Source organism: Epinephelus fuscoguttatus, linkage group LG22 (assembly GCF_011397635.1).
Source record: "Epinephelus fuscoguttatus linkage group LG22, E.fuscoguttatus.final_Chr_v1".
Taxonomy (NCBI): Eukaryota; Metazoa; Chordata; class Actinopteri; order Perciformes; family Serranidae; genus Epinephelus; species Epinephelus fuscoguttatus.
The window spans coordinates 32,275,261-32,294,262 of NC_064773.1; the positions used below are offsets into that span (position 1 = coordinate 32,275,261).

The 19,002-nt window shown below is 40.6% G+C and overlaps 1 protein-coding gene across 5 annotated transcripts in view; it reads right to left on the reverse strand.

Annotated features, from left to right (window-relative positions):
• arhgef39 (Rho guanine nucleotide exchange factor (GEF) 39) overlaps window positions 1–19,002 on the reverse strand; it is a 360,851-nt gene that overhangs the window by 45,651 nt on the left and 296,198 nt on the right. For all 5 annotated transcript variants that reach the window (XM_049567106.1, XM_049567102.1, XM_049567104.1 and 2 more), the window contains exon 5: window positions 18,809–18,927. In XM_049567106.1, the coding sequence (XP_049423063.1) occupies window positions 18,809–18,927 (119 nt within the window). The remainder of the gene's footprint in view (window positions 1–18,808; window positions 18,928–19,002) is intronic.

The following is a 19,002-nucleotide window of genomic DNA, read 5'->3' on the forward strand; positions in this document are numbered from 1 at the left end:
GAGAGCAGGTTTGGCTTTGAAGTAGTGTTGATGGTGACGACCTCTGACAGATACAGCTGTAACATGATGAAATCTGCACTGGTTTTACTTGAGCTCTCTTTGCTTGGCAGAAAACAAATGAAACACTGACTAGAACTCCATCCAGAGGTGAGAAATGATGACTGAATCAAGACCTGAGACAAACCATTAGCTGGAGTAGGCTAAAGAGAGCTACTTTACCATGCAAAACTAAATGAAAACAAAATATACGTTCAGACTAATTAAGAGGATAAAATCGCAAAGTAAAAAGTCAGAAAATGTTATCAAAGTTGCCCCAATTTCAGTTTCCATCTGAAGTACCAGTTGTGAAGAGTGTCAGCTTCCTCGGGAATCTTTATCCTTATTACTAGGATGATGTGACCTTGAAGTGCATTGACAATTGACATTGATTTCCACTGTGTCTGTCTGCCTTCGCAGCCCTCTCTGTGCAGTCTGGGCTTGTTTGAGAGACATAGTGGTGCCACTGAGAGAGGCTATTAGTGATACCAGCAGACTGTACACCACTGCTGCTGGTCCATGTGGTGGCATGAGTGGGATGATACATGTGTTGGAGAGTGACAACAGTGTAGTGTGATAGTGTTTGTGTAGACTGAACAGAACAACAAAATGGTGATTGTTTCAGCTGGAAATGTGCGTTCTTACCTGAATTTTGAAGACTTTATTACCCACTTATCCTGTAACATGACATCTTCACTAGCTGTCAGAATTGTTATGGTCTTAAAATAGTTTTGCATATACTAAGGGTTAAGTCTGGTAAGTTCTAGTATTAATATACATTTATACATATGTATGCTTATAATATTTTCATATAGGTTGCATTACATTCACTTGTTCAAATAACTGTCTACAACTTATTGTGGATTCATGTGGATTATGAAACAATGGACCCCTGGCACAGGTAAGTGAAAGGCCCCACCACCTCTCCTACACAGGAGCAAGACACACCAAGTTTGTGGTGGTTTTGCCTCATTTTTGTTATTCTGTGTCTCTTTGTAGTCGTAAGGCATCTTTAAGTGGTTTAGGGTTTCCGTGTTGTTGGCTTGTGTCTCTTTGAAGTAATTTTGTGTCTCTATATGGTTGTTTTGCTTGTTTTCATAGTTATTTTGTGTTTCTTTGCAGTTTCTTAGCATCTCTTGTCTTGTTGTGCATTTGTTTGGTCATTTTGAGTCTCTTCCTGGTCATTGCGTGTTGATTTGAGTGACATTTTGCAGGTGAAGACTAGGGGGCCCCTTGACACTTTGGGCCTGTGTCCATTAGGCCCATTCAGTAATGGATGCCAGGTGCAGGTGACACTCCAGACCAGGGGTCAGCAACCTTAAGTACCAGAAGAGCAATTTTTGGTCCAAAAGATTTATTAAATCTCTCTGGAGCTGCAAAATATATTTAACCCTTAGAATAAAGGTAACACAGCCTTATTAATTCTGAATTAGCTTATCAACATTACTTATAGGTCTAATTACTATGTTTTACCATTAGATGGCTACTCTGCAGTTAATATTTATAAATATTTGGTACCTTGCAGCGAAAGTAAACACATCTGTCATAGTTTTGTAGACTTAGCTATGACTCACAATGTAGATGATGAAATATTATAACACTTTTTAAAGTTGTTGTAGGCCTGTAGGTTACACATTTTTACAATTGGATAATGTGAGAATCACTTTAGGCCTACAATGATGATAAATGAAAATTAAATTATTCAAAAATAACCGTTTTTCATTTTCGTGTTCATTTCCATGTATTCAAATTTGGAGCCATTGGAGATGGGGCTAAAGAGCCACAGGTTGCCTACCAATGCTCCAGACCAATGGATAGAAGACATGGTTGTAGAGAATCCCACCCTGACATCTAGCCACAGTTTAAATACTTAAATACAGTGGTGGAAAAAAGTTTGCGGACACCCCATGCATTTGTGAAATATTGCATTAAGAATCACTCTTAGGTCTTCAAGTGCAATTTCTTTTAGTACAGTCACAGCCAAAATACTAAATAAATCCTAAAAAAGCCATTAAAAACTTAAAATTGATTGGTTCCATAAAATACATAAGCAATTTTTGTTGCCAAGCTTCGTGTCTACATAAAGCCAGCACATTTGAAAGTTCTTCAGACACAAAAATGGCTAAAACAAGGAACCTAACGCAGGAAACACGCCTGAAGATAAAGATTCTCAGCCAGGAAGGGTACAGCTGCCGCCAGATAGCCAGGAAGTGCAGATGCAGTCCTTCAGCAGTTGGATACACTCTGCAGAAACACAGACGAACCAACAGCTTGGAAGACAAACCAAGATCTGGGCGTCCAAGGGTTTCTTCAGCAAGAAATGACCGCATCCTGATCCACATGTGCAGGCAAAAACGCTGAATGACATCACAGGAGCTTCAGCAGCAGTGGTCAAACCAAACTGGTGTCCAGTGTTCCACCCGCACTGTACGTGGCCGACTTTTAGATCATAGCTTAAGGTCCTACAAGGCTATCAAGAAGCCCCTGATCAATGAGAGACAGAGGTTAGCCCGGCGTCGTTGGGCCCAGGCACACAAGAACTGGACAGTCAGGAATTGGAAGAAGATTTTGTGGTCAGATGAGTCCAGTTTCCAGCTTTATCTTCCTCCTACTAATGTGAGGGTACGCAGAAGGCCAGGCGAAGCATTATCTCCAGCATGTACAGTACCTACTGTCAAGCATGGTGGAGGCAGTATCATGGTTTGGGGATGCATGAGTGCTGCTGGTGTTGGTCATCTCACTGTCTGTGACGGCACATTGAACTCTACCAAGTATTGTACCATTCTCGAACCCACATGCTCCCTTCTGCACGTGCACTGTTCCGTCGAGGTAAAAACTGGATGTTTCAACAAGATAATGCCCCTTGCCACACATCCAAGGCCAGTAGAACTTGGCTGCAGGAGCACAGTATCCAGGTCTTAGAGTGGCCAGCTCAATCCCGGACATGAGCCCCACTGAAAATCTGTGGTGGATTATCAAAAGGTCTGTTTCAAAGCATAAACCAAAGAATTTAGAAGAATTAAAAGCAGTAATTCAAGAAGAATGGGACAAGATTACCCCTCAACAGTATGAAAGGCTCGTGGGGAACATGCCAACCAGGATTAGAGCTCTACTACGTGCCAATGGCAGGACTACTAAATATTAATTTGATGATGTGATGGTTTATTTATTTTTTGTTCAGTTTTGAAAACATTCTCTGTTATTTGTTGACTTTGATACCGACAATGTTGAGAACTGACATATTGAAACTGTCAAGAATTTAGTTTTGTTAGTTTTTCTTGTAATCAATAAACAAAAAAATATAATTTGTATTTGTTTGTATCTGTCTAATGCAGCCACACCTTTTGAAACACAAAAAAGATTTTTCCACAAATATTTCATGATAATATTTGAGATTGTGTAAAATTTTAAGGGAGTCCGAAAACTTTTTTCCACGACTGTATAGTGAAGAGCTGAAGAGGGCCATGAGGTGTCATTGAAAGTTTGGTCTAAACTAACCTGGTAAAGTGTGTGTGTGAGCTGCATTACCATGAATTTACAGGAGCTGAAGTACAGAACAGCAGGTTAGCTCAGTGGCGGGTGTGTGGGTGGAGGTGGAGGAGAGGCGGTAGAGGAGGAGGAGGGCATTGTTCATGTAGTCGATTACTCATCGGAAATGAAACGGAGCCAAACAAGATCCAATTAAGCCTCCTTCAATTAAGAGACACTTAAAAAGAGAAATAATTTCACTTCTTTTTCTTCTTGTCTCATCGTGTAATAACAAATACATTACAGGCATTATTAGCGATGGATGCCCTCGTTCTTATTAAGGAGTGGAGACGAAAATCTAATTAAAGCAACTGTGTAACAAAAAGAGAACACTCTAATGAGCATTATTACGGCACATTTCAAATAATGTAAACGGAACTCTCTCGTTTAGCTGCCCTGTCCCGCTCATTAGCAGCAAAGCAAAGAAAAGATAATGAGACAATAACGTAATCTGAACCATATTTATGACAGTTCAGATATTCTAATGAAGAATGCAGCTTTAGAAAGCATGCGCTGGTGGAGGGATGTGTCTGCCTCCGCTGCAGCGCAAGCTGCTAATTCCTTTATAATATGCAGATGATATGCAGGCTTTTTTCTCACTCTCTCCTGTCAGGTCATTTGGGCATTTGCACACACGTCAGTAAAGAAAAGAGATGGAGGAAATATCTGTCTAATTATTTTGCTTCCCATACATGCATTAAGGATTCAAATTTGTAATTAAGAGACAAGATGCACTGGCAGGCTTCTGCATGGGTTAGTGAACATGGCATGGGCTTGTGGGTAATTACTCAACTTTAATAGCTTAAAAGGAAAGGAATGCACAGCCACGGTAAATACAGAAGACTAGAAATACTCCACTGTCCAAACTTGAGCAATTAAAATGTAATATGAAGTGACTGTGAAGAGTGTCTTATCTTTCTCTGAAAGGGTGACTAACGGGGATTTACTCAAAGAGAAAGGAACTCTGTGTAAATGTAGACATTAGGAAGCACTTCTCAGTCAAAGCCCAGAATGACTGGAGCTTTTATTACTGTGTGCTGCTGCATGAGTCAACTTAAATCAACAGGCGAATTAGAGTTGGACAGTTTTAAGTGAGAATATTGCAGGAAAATAAATGTGGCTGCCTTATTGATTGGAATCATCAGTCAAGGAGCCCCTGATTCAAACCTGTCAGATTTTGGCTGGTGTAAAAATTTTCAAACTGGTTTGATATTCAGCTAAACACTGGACTGGACGGGCATACCGTATTATACCACTAGGTGTTGCATTTGACTCAACAGCCACTCCCGAGTGGAACACAACACTGTGTCCTAATAGCAAACAAGCATCCAACATTTGCGTTGCATTGTGTAACATCAGAGCTCTCTGAATTAGGGATGTCACAATTACTTGATTTCACTATTAACCGCGATTTTAAACGCCACAGTCAATTATTCATAAAGATTCCTCAACACCGTCGCTCTCCAAAGATTATGCTGGGGCACGGAACCATATACAGTAGGTCAGCGCAACTTGCACGGAACGAAAACAAAGTTACACAAGCGGCGTCTCCGAGTGATGAAGTATGGATGATGAAGCGTGTCATTTGCAATTAATGGCATAGTGGTATGATACGAGTTGGGCTTACAGTGCAATGTGACAAGCTAACGCACGTCTCAAAAACTTTTTTGATGGATAGTTTTGCAGTTTGTGTGCACACAGCGTGAGGTTGTAATGGTTTTGAGTCCGTGTAGCTCTTTGGAGTGAGACGACAGGCAGAAACTCACGTCCACACGAGTATGGGATTTCACAAATGCTCGTCGTTTATTTTTACATCAACTTATAAACACTCCAAGCTTACCAAGCCCGGTTGTACGGCTACTACATTTTCATGCATGAACAAAATAGTCGCCACACGTACTTAAAACCATCACTGTTGTGTTGAGAGATAACAGAAAAAGCAGAAGCTCATAAGTATACGTCCGACCAGCGTTGGGTGCGCTCAAAAGACTCAAATCATAACAGGCGTTGCTTGATGACGTTGCTGCTAGGCGACACAGTATACACCATGTTAAAGGCACATTTCATATATTCGACTGTGTCGTCAGACTGTTCCAGTGTCAGTGTGCAATGTGGAAGATATACGTAATGTCTTCTCAAGGTCCTCAGTCAGTGAACATTTAGCATTAGTATTACCTCCTTTTGCTTCCTCCCATCTGTCTTGAGTAAATGTTGGACTTGTCCTTCCAGCACGATGTCTGTTTCATTTATTATAAACACTGCACAAGATATGTTCTCAATTTATTTGTGTAATTGTAATTTAAGGAGAACAAAAAGACACACACATCCTAGAAAAAACTGCTGGACCACAAAGAGGCATGTAGTGAAAGTAGAGTCCACACACTACTTTTTGGTTACTTTTCTTTGATTTTACACATTTATAGTATGAAATTAATAATCGTGATAATCGTAAAACCGTGATTATTTCTCTGACAATAATCGTACCAAGAAAATCTATAATCGTGACATCCCTACACTGAATCAGTTAATGTACTTCTGTTTCATCATGTAAACAAACTACGTAGGCTACCAATCAGCTGTGCACTCCAGATCAGACAGGTGATGTAACCACTTAAGGATGGGTGAGTGGGCTACTTACTATCTTCTTACATTTGTGCTTTTTAATCAGTAAACACACTGAATATTGTGAAATTTACTGGAAATGACATACAATATAGCTAACAGCAAGTAGTATATTGTCACTAGCGACGGTCATTTTGCTATACAAAAGGTATCGCTCACTTCCTGCAACCAGCTGCCAAGTTATTTCGTTTTTTGTTGAGAAATAAGAAAGTGACATGTAGATAATTCTTCATTCTAACTTCATAAATCAGTTTCTTGTCCACTGCAGTGTTTTCAAAGCAAGCCACTGGAATTAATAGAAACAGGGGTCCAGCTCAAAATGACAGCACTGCATCACTTGCAGTTAGTTAGGACACCTCTTTTGTTGAGTTCAAATTCAGAATGTTGCCATAGTGGCACAATTTTCTTGAGAGACAAACTCTGCCATGTCTCCTCTTGTCACCCCTAAAAAACACTTGAACTTTCTAGTAAACAAACACAATGAGTGCTGCTTTTTCCCCTCCCACCCCTACTGAAATTTGGGCTCTTTCTATGTTGCCGACACCTGCCTTGGCTCTGCAGTAAATTGCGCATGGACTGTCAGACACTTGTGCCTCTATTGATCCATTTCTTGGGAGATCAGGTTGGTAATAATGACATATGCAGGTTCAGCCAGTTTGTATAAAACTAAACCAGAACCGGAAATTGCCCATGTCTACCATTGGGCAAGGCATCTGACTGGTATATCCACTCCGTAATTGTTCACAGAGAAGCATATGGATACGTGGGCAGGTTATAAACTTTTACAAACCCAGTCTTGACCAAAAAAATCAGGTAACAGGTTAGTGGTTTTGAAATAGAGAAGGATTACTGAAAAGGGGAGCAGAGCAGTGTGATACACTCTAATGGTAAATGGACTGCCCTTGTAAAGTGATTTGCAATCTCAGTAGGACAAAGCGCTTTACAATTTACTTCTCATTCACCAAATCCCCCACACCCTCACACACTGATGGCAGTGAGCTGCCATTCAAAGCGCTGGTGTCTTGCCCAGGGACACTAAAGCCTCTTTTCCACTGGACAAAACCCCCCACTAACATCGAACTTTTGTCATAAGTGGGCATTAGCATCAATTCCCAGACCAATAACTCTGCAGTAGTCACAGGTATTTCTCAGCTCCAGCTCCATTTGGCAGTGATGAAAAATGACACCTGGGTGGACATGCTAATGTTCACCTCTTTTGCAGTGCGATGCAATGATGCACCACCACAAAAACCGCATGTCTCCATCCGAGCAGCGCTCAAATATTGCTCCAAATTAGTCGCCACCAGTTTGAAAGACAGACTGAATAAGTAATAGATGTAATAAGAAAGTAAAAGAAATAAAAATGAAGTAAATGCCACTACTACTTTCTACACAATTTTCCAGTGCCAACATAACCCCCCCCCCCCCAAAAAAAAAATTAAAACACAGAAAGGCATACTAATCTAATGCACAGTCATGTATGCTGACCTTCTGGCAATGGGAAAGGGCTCTACTGCCCATTTTTCGCAAGTTTTCTCTTTGTAATTGCAAAGCACTCAATGATGCCTTATTCTGCATGACTTTAATTTACAACCAGGCCATTAACTAAGAGTTTTACCTCAATAACCTCTTAATTACTGATTAGTATTATTATTATTGATAGGAAGTAAGGAAGTTGTGGTACATGAATTACAGTCTTAATATGCTTTGATCAGTATGGGCCTTTTAGGGTGGTAGTACCACAAGAAGTCATTCTCCCTCAAAAACACTTAATAAATATGGTCTAGACATATGTATAAAAACAAAACAAAACAAAAAAATAACACATAAGTGCAAGTGCTCAGGAAGTAAAGCGGGTCATGGAAAAAGGACAAGCTTGCATTACCAGTGCTTCTCAGTGTCAAGGATGCTTCCTTGGTAGGATGGGTCCTTCCAAGCCAGGTCCTACAGAGGCTAGGCAAGAGTCCCATTGGACCAAGCTAGCGAGTGTCTGGGTGTGCGTCACTGAAGTGGCCCCAAGTGGCAAATTGTGCACAAAGAATTGTGGGTACATCATGCCCACTAAAGATACACGCATTCATCCTTGAAAATTCTCTAAAGGAAGGACGTGGTCCTCAGTAGAATATGAAGGATCCCTGGCATTGGAGCAGTCCTTTGGCAGGATTCGATAATGTAACCTCCTTGAAACTCAGCCGTTTAATGATCCTTCCTTGACTTTGAGAAGCACCATGCGTGACCCACCACTGAGACCCACTTTCGTTGGTCTGTTGCCACGTTGCGCATTCTGGTACTTGCAGGTTTTCCACCACTTGAGCAAAAACAAACAGCCCTTTTTCTGTTTTCTCTGGTCATGCAGCACCAATTTTAAAAGTATTTGCAACTTTCTAATCTTTCCAGCCATCAAGTACTTCTTGAAGTCTTTCTAACTCAGAATATGTTCCCCATTCTAAAGTGAAGTCTTGTTCATAACTAATTCACCAATAGTTTGACACTTGTTAACCCAAACAGGTTCAATTTCAATTTTATTTATAAAGCCCAATATCACAAATCACAATTTGCCTCACAGGGCTTTACAGCATACAGCATCCCTCTGTCCTTAGGACCCTCACAGCAGATAAGGAAAAACTCCCCTCAAAAAAAAAAACCCTTTAACGGGGGAAAAAACAGTAGAAACCTCACGAATAGCAACTGAGGAGGGATCCCTCTTCCAGGATGGACAAACGTGCAATAGATGACGTACAGAACAGATCAGCATAATAGTATGACAGTATGACACTGACACAGTGAGACAGAAAGAGAGACAGAGAGACAGACAGAGACAGAGACAGAGAGAGGTGCAGGACAGATGGTAATGACAGTAGCTTACAACAACATTAATGATAGTAATAATATTATTCTTATAATTCTGACTATTGTGGTGCAATATTTTGACAGTATATATTAATATTTGATAGTATACATATATGACAAATATGTGTATAGTAACAGTAGATGTACGACTAATGATAACAGCAGCAGCAGGAGGCATCTGTCAGGACCACGGCAGCAGCACAACCACACACGTCACACTATCCTGATATCCTATTCTAAAGTTGCCTCCACTTCACACTTTACAAATCCATCACAGCCCATGCCTATTGCATTTACTAGACCCTATTCTTAGGTGATGGGTCACACCTTGAAAAGAATGGAGTTCTACTGAGATGCACAGGTTTTATTCCTATTCAAGGGAACAAGAACAAAGTCAGCACAAGTAGAAATATCTCCTTTATTAAGGAACCACTTCAGAGATTTTTAAACATATCTATTAAAAATATATTGCCTTATCACTGAAGAATAGGGTCTGTGAGTAGCAGTAATTGTGAGCAATAATGGATTTACTAGGTATGAAGAGGAGACAGCTTTAGAATAGGGAAGCTGTGTCAGATCTGTTATAAGCAATACCTCACTTCAGTATGGGGAAAATATCCTGGGTCTGAAAGACTTAATTGAGAGTTCTTTGGATGCTAGACATGTAGCTTTTGTGTTGTGTTACATATGAATAGACCATATGTATTAACATATTGCGGTACTACCACCTTATGAGGCCCATACTGAGCAAAGCATGTTAAGTAGGATTTGGTACCATTCGTATTTGAACAAAAACTGGTACAGGTACCCCACGGTACCTGCTATGGTAAAAATGTCATTTTTGAACAAGCTGCAAAGGTGATAATGAAGACTATAAAGTAATTCTCCCCCTCTGCTCTTTTCGTATCACACATAGTGTCAATCTTGTGTCTCTGTCAGTCTGTCTGCTTGTGTGTCTGCTCATCTAGCAGTGATACTAGGCTATTACTAAAATAATATAGAAAAGATTATAGACCAGACACTGAAACTATCACAGGAGATCAGCGCAGCAGCAATACATTCATTCATTTTCTGTAACCACTTATCCTATTATGGGTCACGGGGGGGCTGGTGCCTACCCCCGCTGACACTGGGCAAGAGGCAGGGTACACCCTGGACAGGATGCCAGACTCTCACAGGGCTCACATATAGAGACAGATAACCATTTACACTAGCAATCACACCTACAGCCAATTTAGAGTCACCAGTTAACCCAGCCTGCATGTCCTTGGATTGTGGGAGGAAGCCGAGTACCCACAGAAAACCCACACTGACACAGAGAGAACATACAAACTCTGTGCAGAAGGGCTCCCCCACCCTGGGTTTGACCCAGGAACCCTCTTGCTGTGAAGCGACAATGCTAATCACTGCACCACTGTGCCGCCGCTGCAGCAATAGTGGAAAGCAACTGGAGCAGCCAATGGAATGGCCAATGTGGCAGCCAGCAGACTGGCCAACCAATGAATCAGTGTTAATTTCATTGACGATAAATATGACAACAATTTTTCATCAACAACCTTTTTTTCCATGATGAAAACAAGACGACGATGAGCTGTAATTCAGCAGTAAATAATTAGCCATGTGTGTCTGACTGTGGATGGAGGAGCTGCTGAATGAATTTGTGGAGTTTGTTAGCTGCAGCGCTGACTGTTAGCAGCTCTGCTCATTAGCTGCTGGAAGCAGAGCAAGCAGCCACCAGCTGGCAGCACAGGAGAAGATAAAAATAGAAAACACAACGACTAAAAGTTGACTAAAATGTCATGGGTTTTCATCCACTAAAATGTTTTGAATTTTCATGGACTACAACTAGACTAAAACTATGAAGGATAAAAATGACTAAAACTTATAGGCATTTTTTTCTCAAGACTAAGATCAAATCTAAACTAGCTGTCAAAATTAACACTGCAATGGATTTGACGTGAATCCGTAGTAATGACTTAGTTTGATATTGACATTAATAGTTAAATAACACTGTATGGACTCATGTCCCAGTAAGCATAACAACGAATGGGGTACCATTTGGTATCCATGGTGTGCACATGTTGTCTTTTGTATGCAAATCCAATGTTTCATATTACAGATGATGATCAAAGGCACACAGACATCATTAGGCCCTGACACACCAAACTCACAAATCGGCTGTTGGTGAGCACCTGTTGCCCTTGTTTTTGAATGATGAATATGTACTATAGCCACCTGCTGGTATGGAAAGTTTTTTCCTCTCACACAGGCACAGAGCATACAAGCTAGTTGGCTGTTGGCTGTAGTCTTTGCTGTGTATTCAAGTGCAACTTTTTGGGATATACAGGCAATGTGAGGCGATGCATCAGTCGGCCTTTGTCACCAGTACCTCCTTTGATGTTGGTTTGGTGTGTCTGAGGCGAAAACATGAGACATCATGTTGACGTATAGGATGCAGTAATTTAGACAATCTGTAAAATGCTTTTTTTCTTTTTTAATTATCAGCCTATTCTAGCAACTTGAACAATACTGATTCAGGTACAGCCCTGGAAATATTAACCGTTCAAGTTTGTCTGGGCCAGATGATAATGAAGAGCTCATATTCAATCATCAAAATCTTGAACTTTTCTCCTCAGCTTCGAAATGTGTTCTCTGCGTTCAGGGTCAATGGAATCAAAACAAAACGCAATCAAAGCACTGTCTTACACTATAATTGAAGCACTTCAAACTTGGCAATGAACTACAGGGTCAATTGACAGACAATGAAACAGAAATTAGTAATGGAAATACAACTCGTTACCTGCAGACCACCGAGAGGAGCCACTTAAGAAAGGCTCCAGCTTTCAGAATTCTTTCAAAAGAAATTAATCAATGCTCTGACCTTGTGTTGGAGAACCTTACTGTTTTCAGCTGTTGGAGATGATGGAACTACCTGAGCACATAAAGCAGTCAATTTGAAATCCCACCTTGACAATTCAAAGACAAAATCAAGCGTGGCCAGTGCAGCACACAGCTACACACTTCTCAATGCTTAGCAAGTATGACACTGACCCTGAGACCTCTGGAGTTGTACGGCCTTTAAATAGAGCATGCTCACTCTCTACAGTGAGCCGACCACTGAGCCATTCCCTTGTTATACTAAATGATGCTCAGCTTAGAGCAAATTTATCCCAAGGTCTCCAAGTGCTGCCATCTCTATGAGAGCTGCATCTCTATTATCGACACAAACACGGCCAATACAGGCGGAGAGGGCTGCTATTCACTGCCACAATCAACTCGAGACCCCATCACTGTCATAATGGTGATCTCAGTGGGGAGGACGCCGATGACTGCTCCAGCCGGCTCTAGTGAATGCCACTTAATAAAGGCAATGATTTTATTCCTCCCCCAGCAGCAACATAAGTATCCACACTCCGGGCCCTACTCGCCATCCATCATCCTTGAATGGTGATAAGTGACAACAATTTCCTGCTATTCCCAGCCACGGAGCAGGAGCAAGGTAAGGCGCCAGCCGTAGATGATTATCTAGCCGTGCTACTTAAAATCATCATACAATTAGACACATCCCTCGAGTCTCCTGAGTTTCACTGAGAACGACAGACGAATCAATGATGATGATGGGGAGTGCAGAGAAAAAGGCGGAGTGAGAGAGGGCTGAACTGGAGAGAATGAGGCCGACTGATTATATGTCAGAGTCACATACAACAGTGGTCAGCTTCTACATTTGAGAGGAGGGGACTCTTATTTCCCCTTCCGGTTACATCAAAAGTAAACTGGCCTCCCACTTTTGCACAGAAATATTTTCAAGACATTTCCAGTGACCTAAGGATTAACACATAGCATGTTCTCATGAAAGTCATGCTGCATTCATGCAACGCCAAGAATGGGAAAAACTGCAAAACCTCCAATTAGAATGACTTGGGAGAATGGCTTCATTGCATATGACTTCATACATCAGTGCGCTGTTCAGATGGAAGGCAGGTACTGGAGGCAAAGACTACTAATGCCTATGGTTTGTGCTGTTTACTCGTGTTCCAATCGATCAAATTGGAAAAAAGGCGACTTCAAGACTTGTACGGGCATATCAGTCAAGTTAAGGGAAAAATCATTCTTCTTCATTTTGGAAGGATCATCCAATATGAGTTTCAATTTTCTGACAATACCTTCTGCCAACAGATTAATCACACAGTATATCCATTTCCTTCACTTCCTGCCCTCCATTTGAATTTTGCATGTCAAAATAGTCACGTGATTGCAAACAAGTTATCATCTACTTTAGTAGTAGTTAGTTATCTTTCTACATTATCACAGTTAACTGTAGCTGTAAATGCATTGTGCTAACCAAGCTAGCAGCAACCATTAGGGTTATCTCCACCCTCTCATCCAAATATGGTAATTTCTGGCTCCAAAATCCAAGATGGTGAAAACCAAAATGCCAAACCCGAGGCTTCAAAACAAGAGTCCACTAATTAATGGGGGATGTCATGGTGGCTACAGCCATTATTATATACAGTCTATGCTTTTTCAGAGTGTACTTTGCTCTATTGTATTGCCTCTGTAGAAGAACTTATCCAATCTAACATCTTTAACCTATTTATATATTAGTGTGTAGAACAGAGAGTGCTACAACTGTTTATCTTTGCAAAGTCATACAAAAGGCTTTGCAGACACTTTGCCACTGGTGTGTTGACAGTGGCAGTAATTATTTTTCCCAACAAGCTATTGTAGTTCTCAGAAATTCCTGATTTCCCAAACTCTAAATTATATTAGTAGACTGTTTTTTTTTCACCACTTGGCTACTTGTAATTATGTTCTAAGCAAAATTACACAAACGTGGCACTAGTGACAACACACACCAGTGTCAAATCATTTGTATACATCAGCATTTTGACATATCAGAATATACCACCGTGCTATATTCCTAGCATTAATGTCTAACAGTGCTCCAGAAAAGCTACATTTTTATCACATTTGCTTCCTGGATCGGCACATGTGTAGCGATGACCCGAGTCTAGACACAGGAAGGGGACTGGGTCTGATCCAAGCATTCTTCATCATATCAGTTTTACACAGTCCAAACCATTTTAAGTCCTGTCTGCCTGCCTTCAATGTGTCATCTGCTAAAGATGCACCCCTACTTTTAGTAACAACCCTTTAATCCCTACAGCTTTGTGAGCGAATGACCCATAAATTAACTGTAGAGTTCAGAAAATAAAAAAAATAACACCCTTCAGTCTTAATTAACCTAAAAATATGAAAAAGTAATTCCTATGAGGTCTGCACAACAAAGTATACAGATTTTGAATGAGTAAAAAAGACAGTACAGGTATTGGATTGGTATTCAACATCAGCAACATGCTGTGTTGATGTATCTGGAGAGAAAAGGTCCCTATAAAAGGACTTGGAAAGGTGGATTCCAGAGATCCACATTGGGTGTTTTCGGAGCAACCAGTTCTGGAGGCTCCCTGGAAAGTACCACCAACTGGGGAGCTCCCCAAGAACTTCACACCCTCAAGGGTTTTTTTTTCTGTTTGCATTAGCACCACTAATAGAATGCTGAAGTGATGTACTGTAAAGTGGCTTGTATGGCAATGTCACTTTGGCTTTGACGAGTCAGAATCATGTTGTATTTCTATCATTGCATATATGCTCAGTGAAGCCTGGACTTTACTGTTGGTCCATAAGCCCAGGTTTTTTTTTTTCCTGTTAGGAGCAATTTTTTTTCTTTGTGGGTTGAGTTGTCAACCAAAACTGGGTTTTTAAATTCGTGGTTGCCAGTGATGCATTGGCTGGGTTTCACCAATCGCATTTATGCCACTCATGGTTCCTCTTGTGGGATTGTACCTACTCCTAAATAGGAGTTAAAAAAGTCCCTCAAAACGGTGCTCTAAAAACTATGATTGTTCCTATTCTTGTGGTGCAGACACAAGAAAAAGGGAGCTTCTTAGAACTATGTAAAAGTTCCAAAAAATGCCTATTATCCTAGATGCATGTGAACAGTGAGAAAATAAAGTCAATCTTTTGTTGTGGAGAAGAAAGTGCACATAAATGAGATATACAGTAAAGTGTCTCAGATGTTAAGGTGAAGGTTCAGCTCATCTCAGTGACAACTTCTCTCTTCCATGATGGATGGATGTAACATTTAGAGGTGCTTGACTGTACATCTGGAGAGATGAGAACATGAGAAGGGCCTAATTAAGATACAACCAAGCAGCTTGATAAACCACTGTCAGATATCTGCTGCATTGAAAAGCACGTTTCAGCCCATTTCTCCTCTTGTTCCACTAATTAACAAGCGAGATCAAGACCGCATGAAATTACAGCCAACAAAAACTTGTGCTCAACAAAAGAGATTTGACAGTTTCTGGACAGTCTGAGTACTTACATGGGTGCTACATCAAATAATAATAATTACATCTGTCACAGAGACTATACGTTGTGCAATGCGGCGGGTGACTGGGGAAAGGAAAACAACTAAACAGAAAAACAGAAGTCAAGCATGAAATCTATGACCCTTCTCCAGCAGTGCTCTCCATGGTGGAACAGCACCACCATAAAACCTCCACAAACAATTTGGTGTTTGTCGTAAAAAACAACATTTTATATAACTTCATTATCAATTACAAACAGAGAACTGAAGATGTGCTGGAAAGATTTTCTGGCAGGGCTCAAGATTAACTATTTACATTACCTGTACTGGTGAACCTAACTTTTTCATTTAGGTGCACTAGTACATAATTAAGGTGCATCCAAAATGTTTCTCCACGTCTTTTGGTGGTAATTTCTTAAGGGTACACAGGTTTGGTACATTGGAAAAAACAATCTGAATCAGTTTATTCTTTATTACTTTGAACAGGCAGAAGTGCAAGTGTCAAAGACAGACAGTCCTCATGCTGGTGACTGAGAGTATTTTGCCCACTGGCATCTTTGGTAAACTATTTTCATTAAAAAAAAAAAGAAACATGTCTGTATTACACTATATATGAACACTGAACAAACACTCCAAGTCACTGCAGGCTATAAAACTGAAAAGCATTTCATTAAATTAAACTAAAATACCAAATAAATAGAATAATAAAAAATGTGCATAAGGAGGAGTGTTAAATTGAGTTCCACCTTGGCTATATGCCAGTGTAAATGCAAACTGCTTTAGTATTATCATTATTATTATTATTTTTTAATCTGTTCTGCTTTTGCATCTCAAGGCTGCTTGAAAACTGCGAGGATAAGTTGGGCTCCAGCGTATCTGGATGATGCCAGTGAATCAGAGATTGTACATATAGCTAGACAAAGCGTCTCCACTTAGCCCTACTGTGCAAAAACAAAGCCAAAACATCCCAGATACAGCCACTGCCATCATGCACTAGTGACGTCATTTGGAGCCAGAGTCTGTGCAGTAGCGATCTCCGTGGTGTCGAGTTCCAGCCCAAACACTGGTCTGACCCAACCATTAGCAGCACCACTGATTGCGAGCACAGCGATTGGAACACATAGCTGGTAATCATGACATCAAATCCCCTTTTAATAGTATCAAAATACAAACACTTGAACAAATAAGTGATAAGAACTACCTAAAATAACAGAAACAATCTTTAGAAAAAAATGATTTCATCTCAGCATATAGGTCATACACCTCGCCCCTCAATGTTTGTGGATGTGACATGGGCCAAACTAAAAACTCAAAGTACACTTCAAATAAATTTTTCCCAAAGAGGAAAGGGGTCTGTCATTTTAGGTAGTTCTTATTACGCTGAAGTTTGTTCAAGTGTTTATTTCTGATTATTTTTTTGATACTATAAAAATGAGGTCTGAGCCAGTTGGTGTGCTCTGTGATCAAGGGAGCTGCTGGTGATAGGTCAGACGGATGTATGGGCAGGAAACTTAACACCACAGAGATCGCCAGTGCACACTCTGGCTCCATATGATGTCAACAGGGAAAGATGGCGGCAGCCATATGCAAGATATTTTGGCTTCATTTTTAAACAGAGAGGGTAAGTGGAGATGCATCATCCATCTTTATATACAGTCCATGGTGGAGCCCTGTATGGTAGTTAAATGTAAGCTGACAACGTCTTACACTGTAAGATGTTCTGTTTCTTCCCTGTGTTTTGGGGAATGCTTTTGAGGTTCTCTGAGCTGCATATACATAGATGGAGAAAATAACAGGGACAGGGAGAACAACGAAGTGTCTACAATGCCTGGTTGCTCAAAATACACCAATCAAGGTGGGGTTAAATTGATATATCACATAATCTAAGGCAGGATATCATTTGTCCCTACTTGCCTCCTTTCCATGTTCTTGTTACAAAATATTATCTTTTTAAGGTGCTGGAGAGAAACAGGTAGCTGTCAATGTTCAGGTTTACAATGAATTTCCAAATAGTGGCTGAGGCCTTGATTTACCTCACTTGCGCTCAAGTTTAGTATGTTTAGATGTGTTCCTGTTTGCTGTTGATGCAAAGTCGACACGCCCTCCGTATTTACTTGTGGTCTTGATAAATTGAGAATAATGCGCATAACCAGCACATTAAAATCCTAAAGGGAGGGGCTGTGCCCTTTGAGTGGCTGTAAAGCTTTTAGTATGAAAGCATGAAACATCTGTGCAGGAAGTGTTTAGTTTCACTAATGACACACTAACAGCAAACAAAAAAAGGCAAAGTAGAAGGCAATTAATTAGTAAATGAGAACAGCCTCTGTTAAAAAAACAAACACAAGAGTAGCAGAGTATTTCCCACATAATCCATCATAATACAGGTATACCGCCTTTTTTGCTAGGTGTGAACAATAAGATTAAGTACATGTGAATTTTACTGAACTTCAATCAAAATTGAGCAAATTGCTGTTGGGGCAACATGGAATCAAAAAGAATTTCCCTCAGCTTTAGTCTACATATTGTCAGATAACATACAAGAGAATAAAAACTGGCCTTTCTGGCTCATGTGTGTATTTGTAAATACAATCTGTCCTGCTACTCTAAAATAAGAGCACTAGTCAAAGAAACAGTGAGTGTCATTTCTATATAAATCTATGAACAGTTCTGCAGTGTGCCCCCCAATTAGCACCAGATCACAACAGAAGTCATTTAAGGTTACCTTTCCTATGGAACAGGTCTACTCTATACCTTGTCCTTTTAATGAACAAACTAAATAGTCTTATGTTATTTATCGTATTTACACGACAGCATGTCATTTCTGTCTCTGCATGGTCGCGCATTTACAATTCTCCTCTGCTCTCTGTATCGCGCACGGCGGAGTTCCGCCCCGATGCGCACGCGCACACACACACAGACACGTGTGCACACACACACACACAGACACGTGCGCAGAAACAGGTGAGCACACTCCCACCAGTGGGCAGAGAGTGCGCGTCTGAAAATATGTCGCGTCAACCACCTGAAAAGTGGTTATATTCAATTTCAATTTCAATTTTATTTCAATTTTATTTATAAAGCCCAATATCACAAATCACATTTATTATATCCGTGTATATAAATTATATCTGTGTATTTTAAACACTCCCAGGGTGGTGAAGATGGTGAGTAAGAGATGTTTTGATGTTTAGTTCAATGTACAGTTCAAATAATTGTTCAGTTGTTATATTGACTGCTGTCATTAAAACGTGTCTGTCTGTGTGTGTGTGTGTGCGTGCGCGTGCGTGCGCATCACATGAATACCATGGTTCCTGTAAGTGTTTGTGTCGGTGTCCGTCTGACCCCCCGCCCCCCCCCCCCCAAATCTGGCCTTTTCCTTTGTACAGAAAACAGGAATCTTACTGATCAACTCGCTGAACAGGATGTTGAAGTAAGTCCTCTAGCTTCTGGTTGTTGAACTCTGGTCGGGCCTCCTGTAGTTTCTTAAAACGTCTGAAGGCCTTGTTTTTCTTCAGCTGGATCTAAGACACAAATAACACAGAAAAACTCAGACCATTGTGAAATATTTCTCAGAGCCGTGCAGGCACATTTATAAG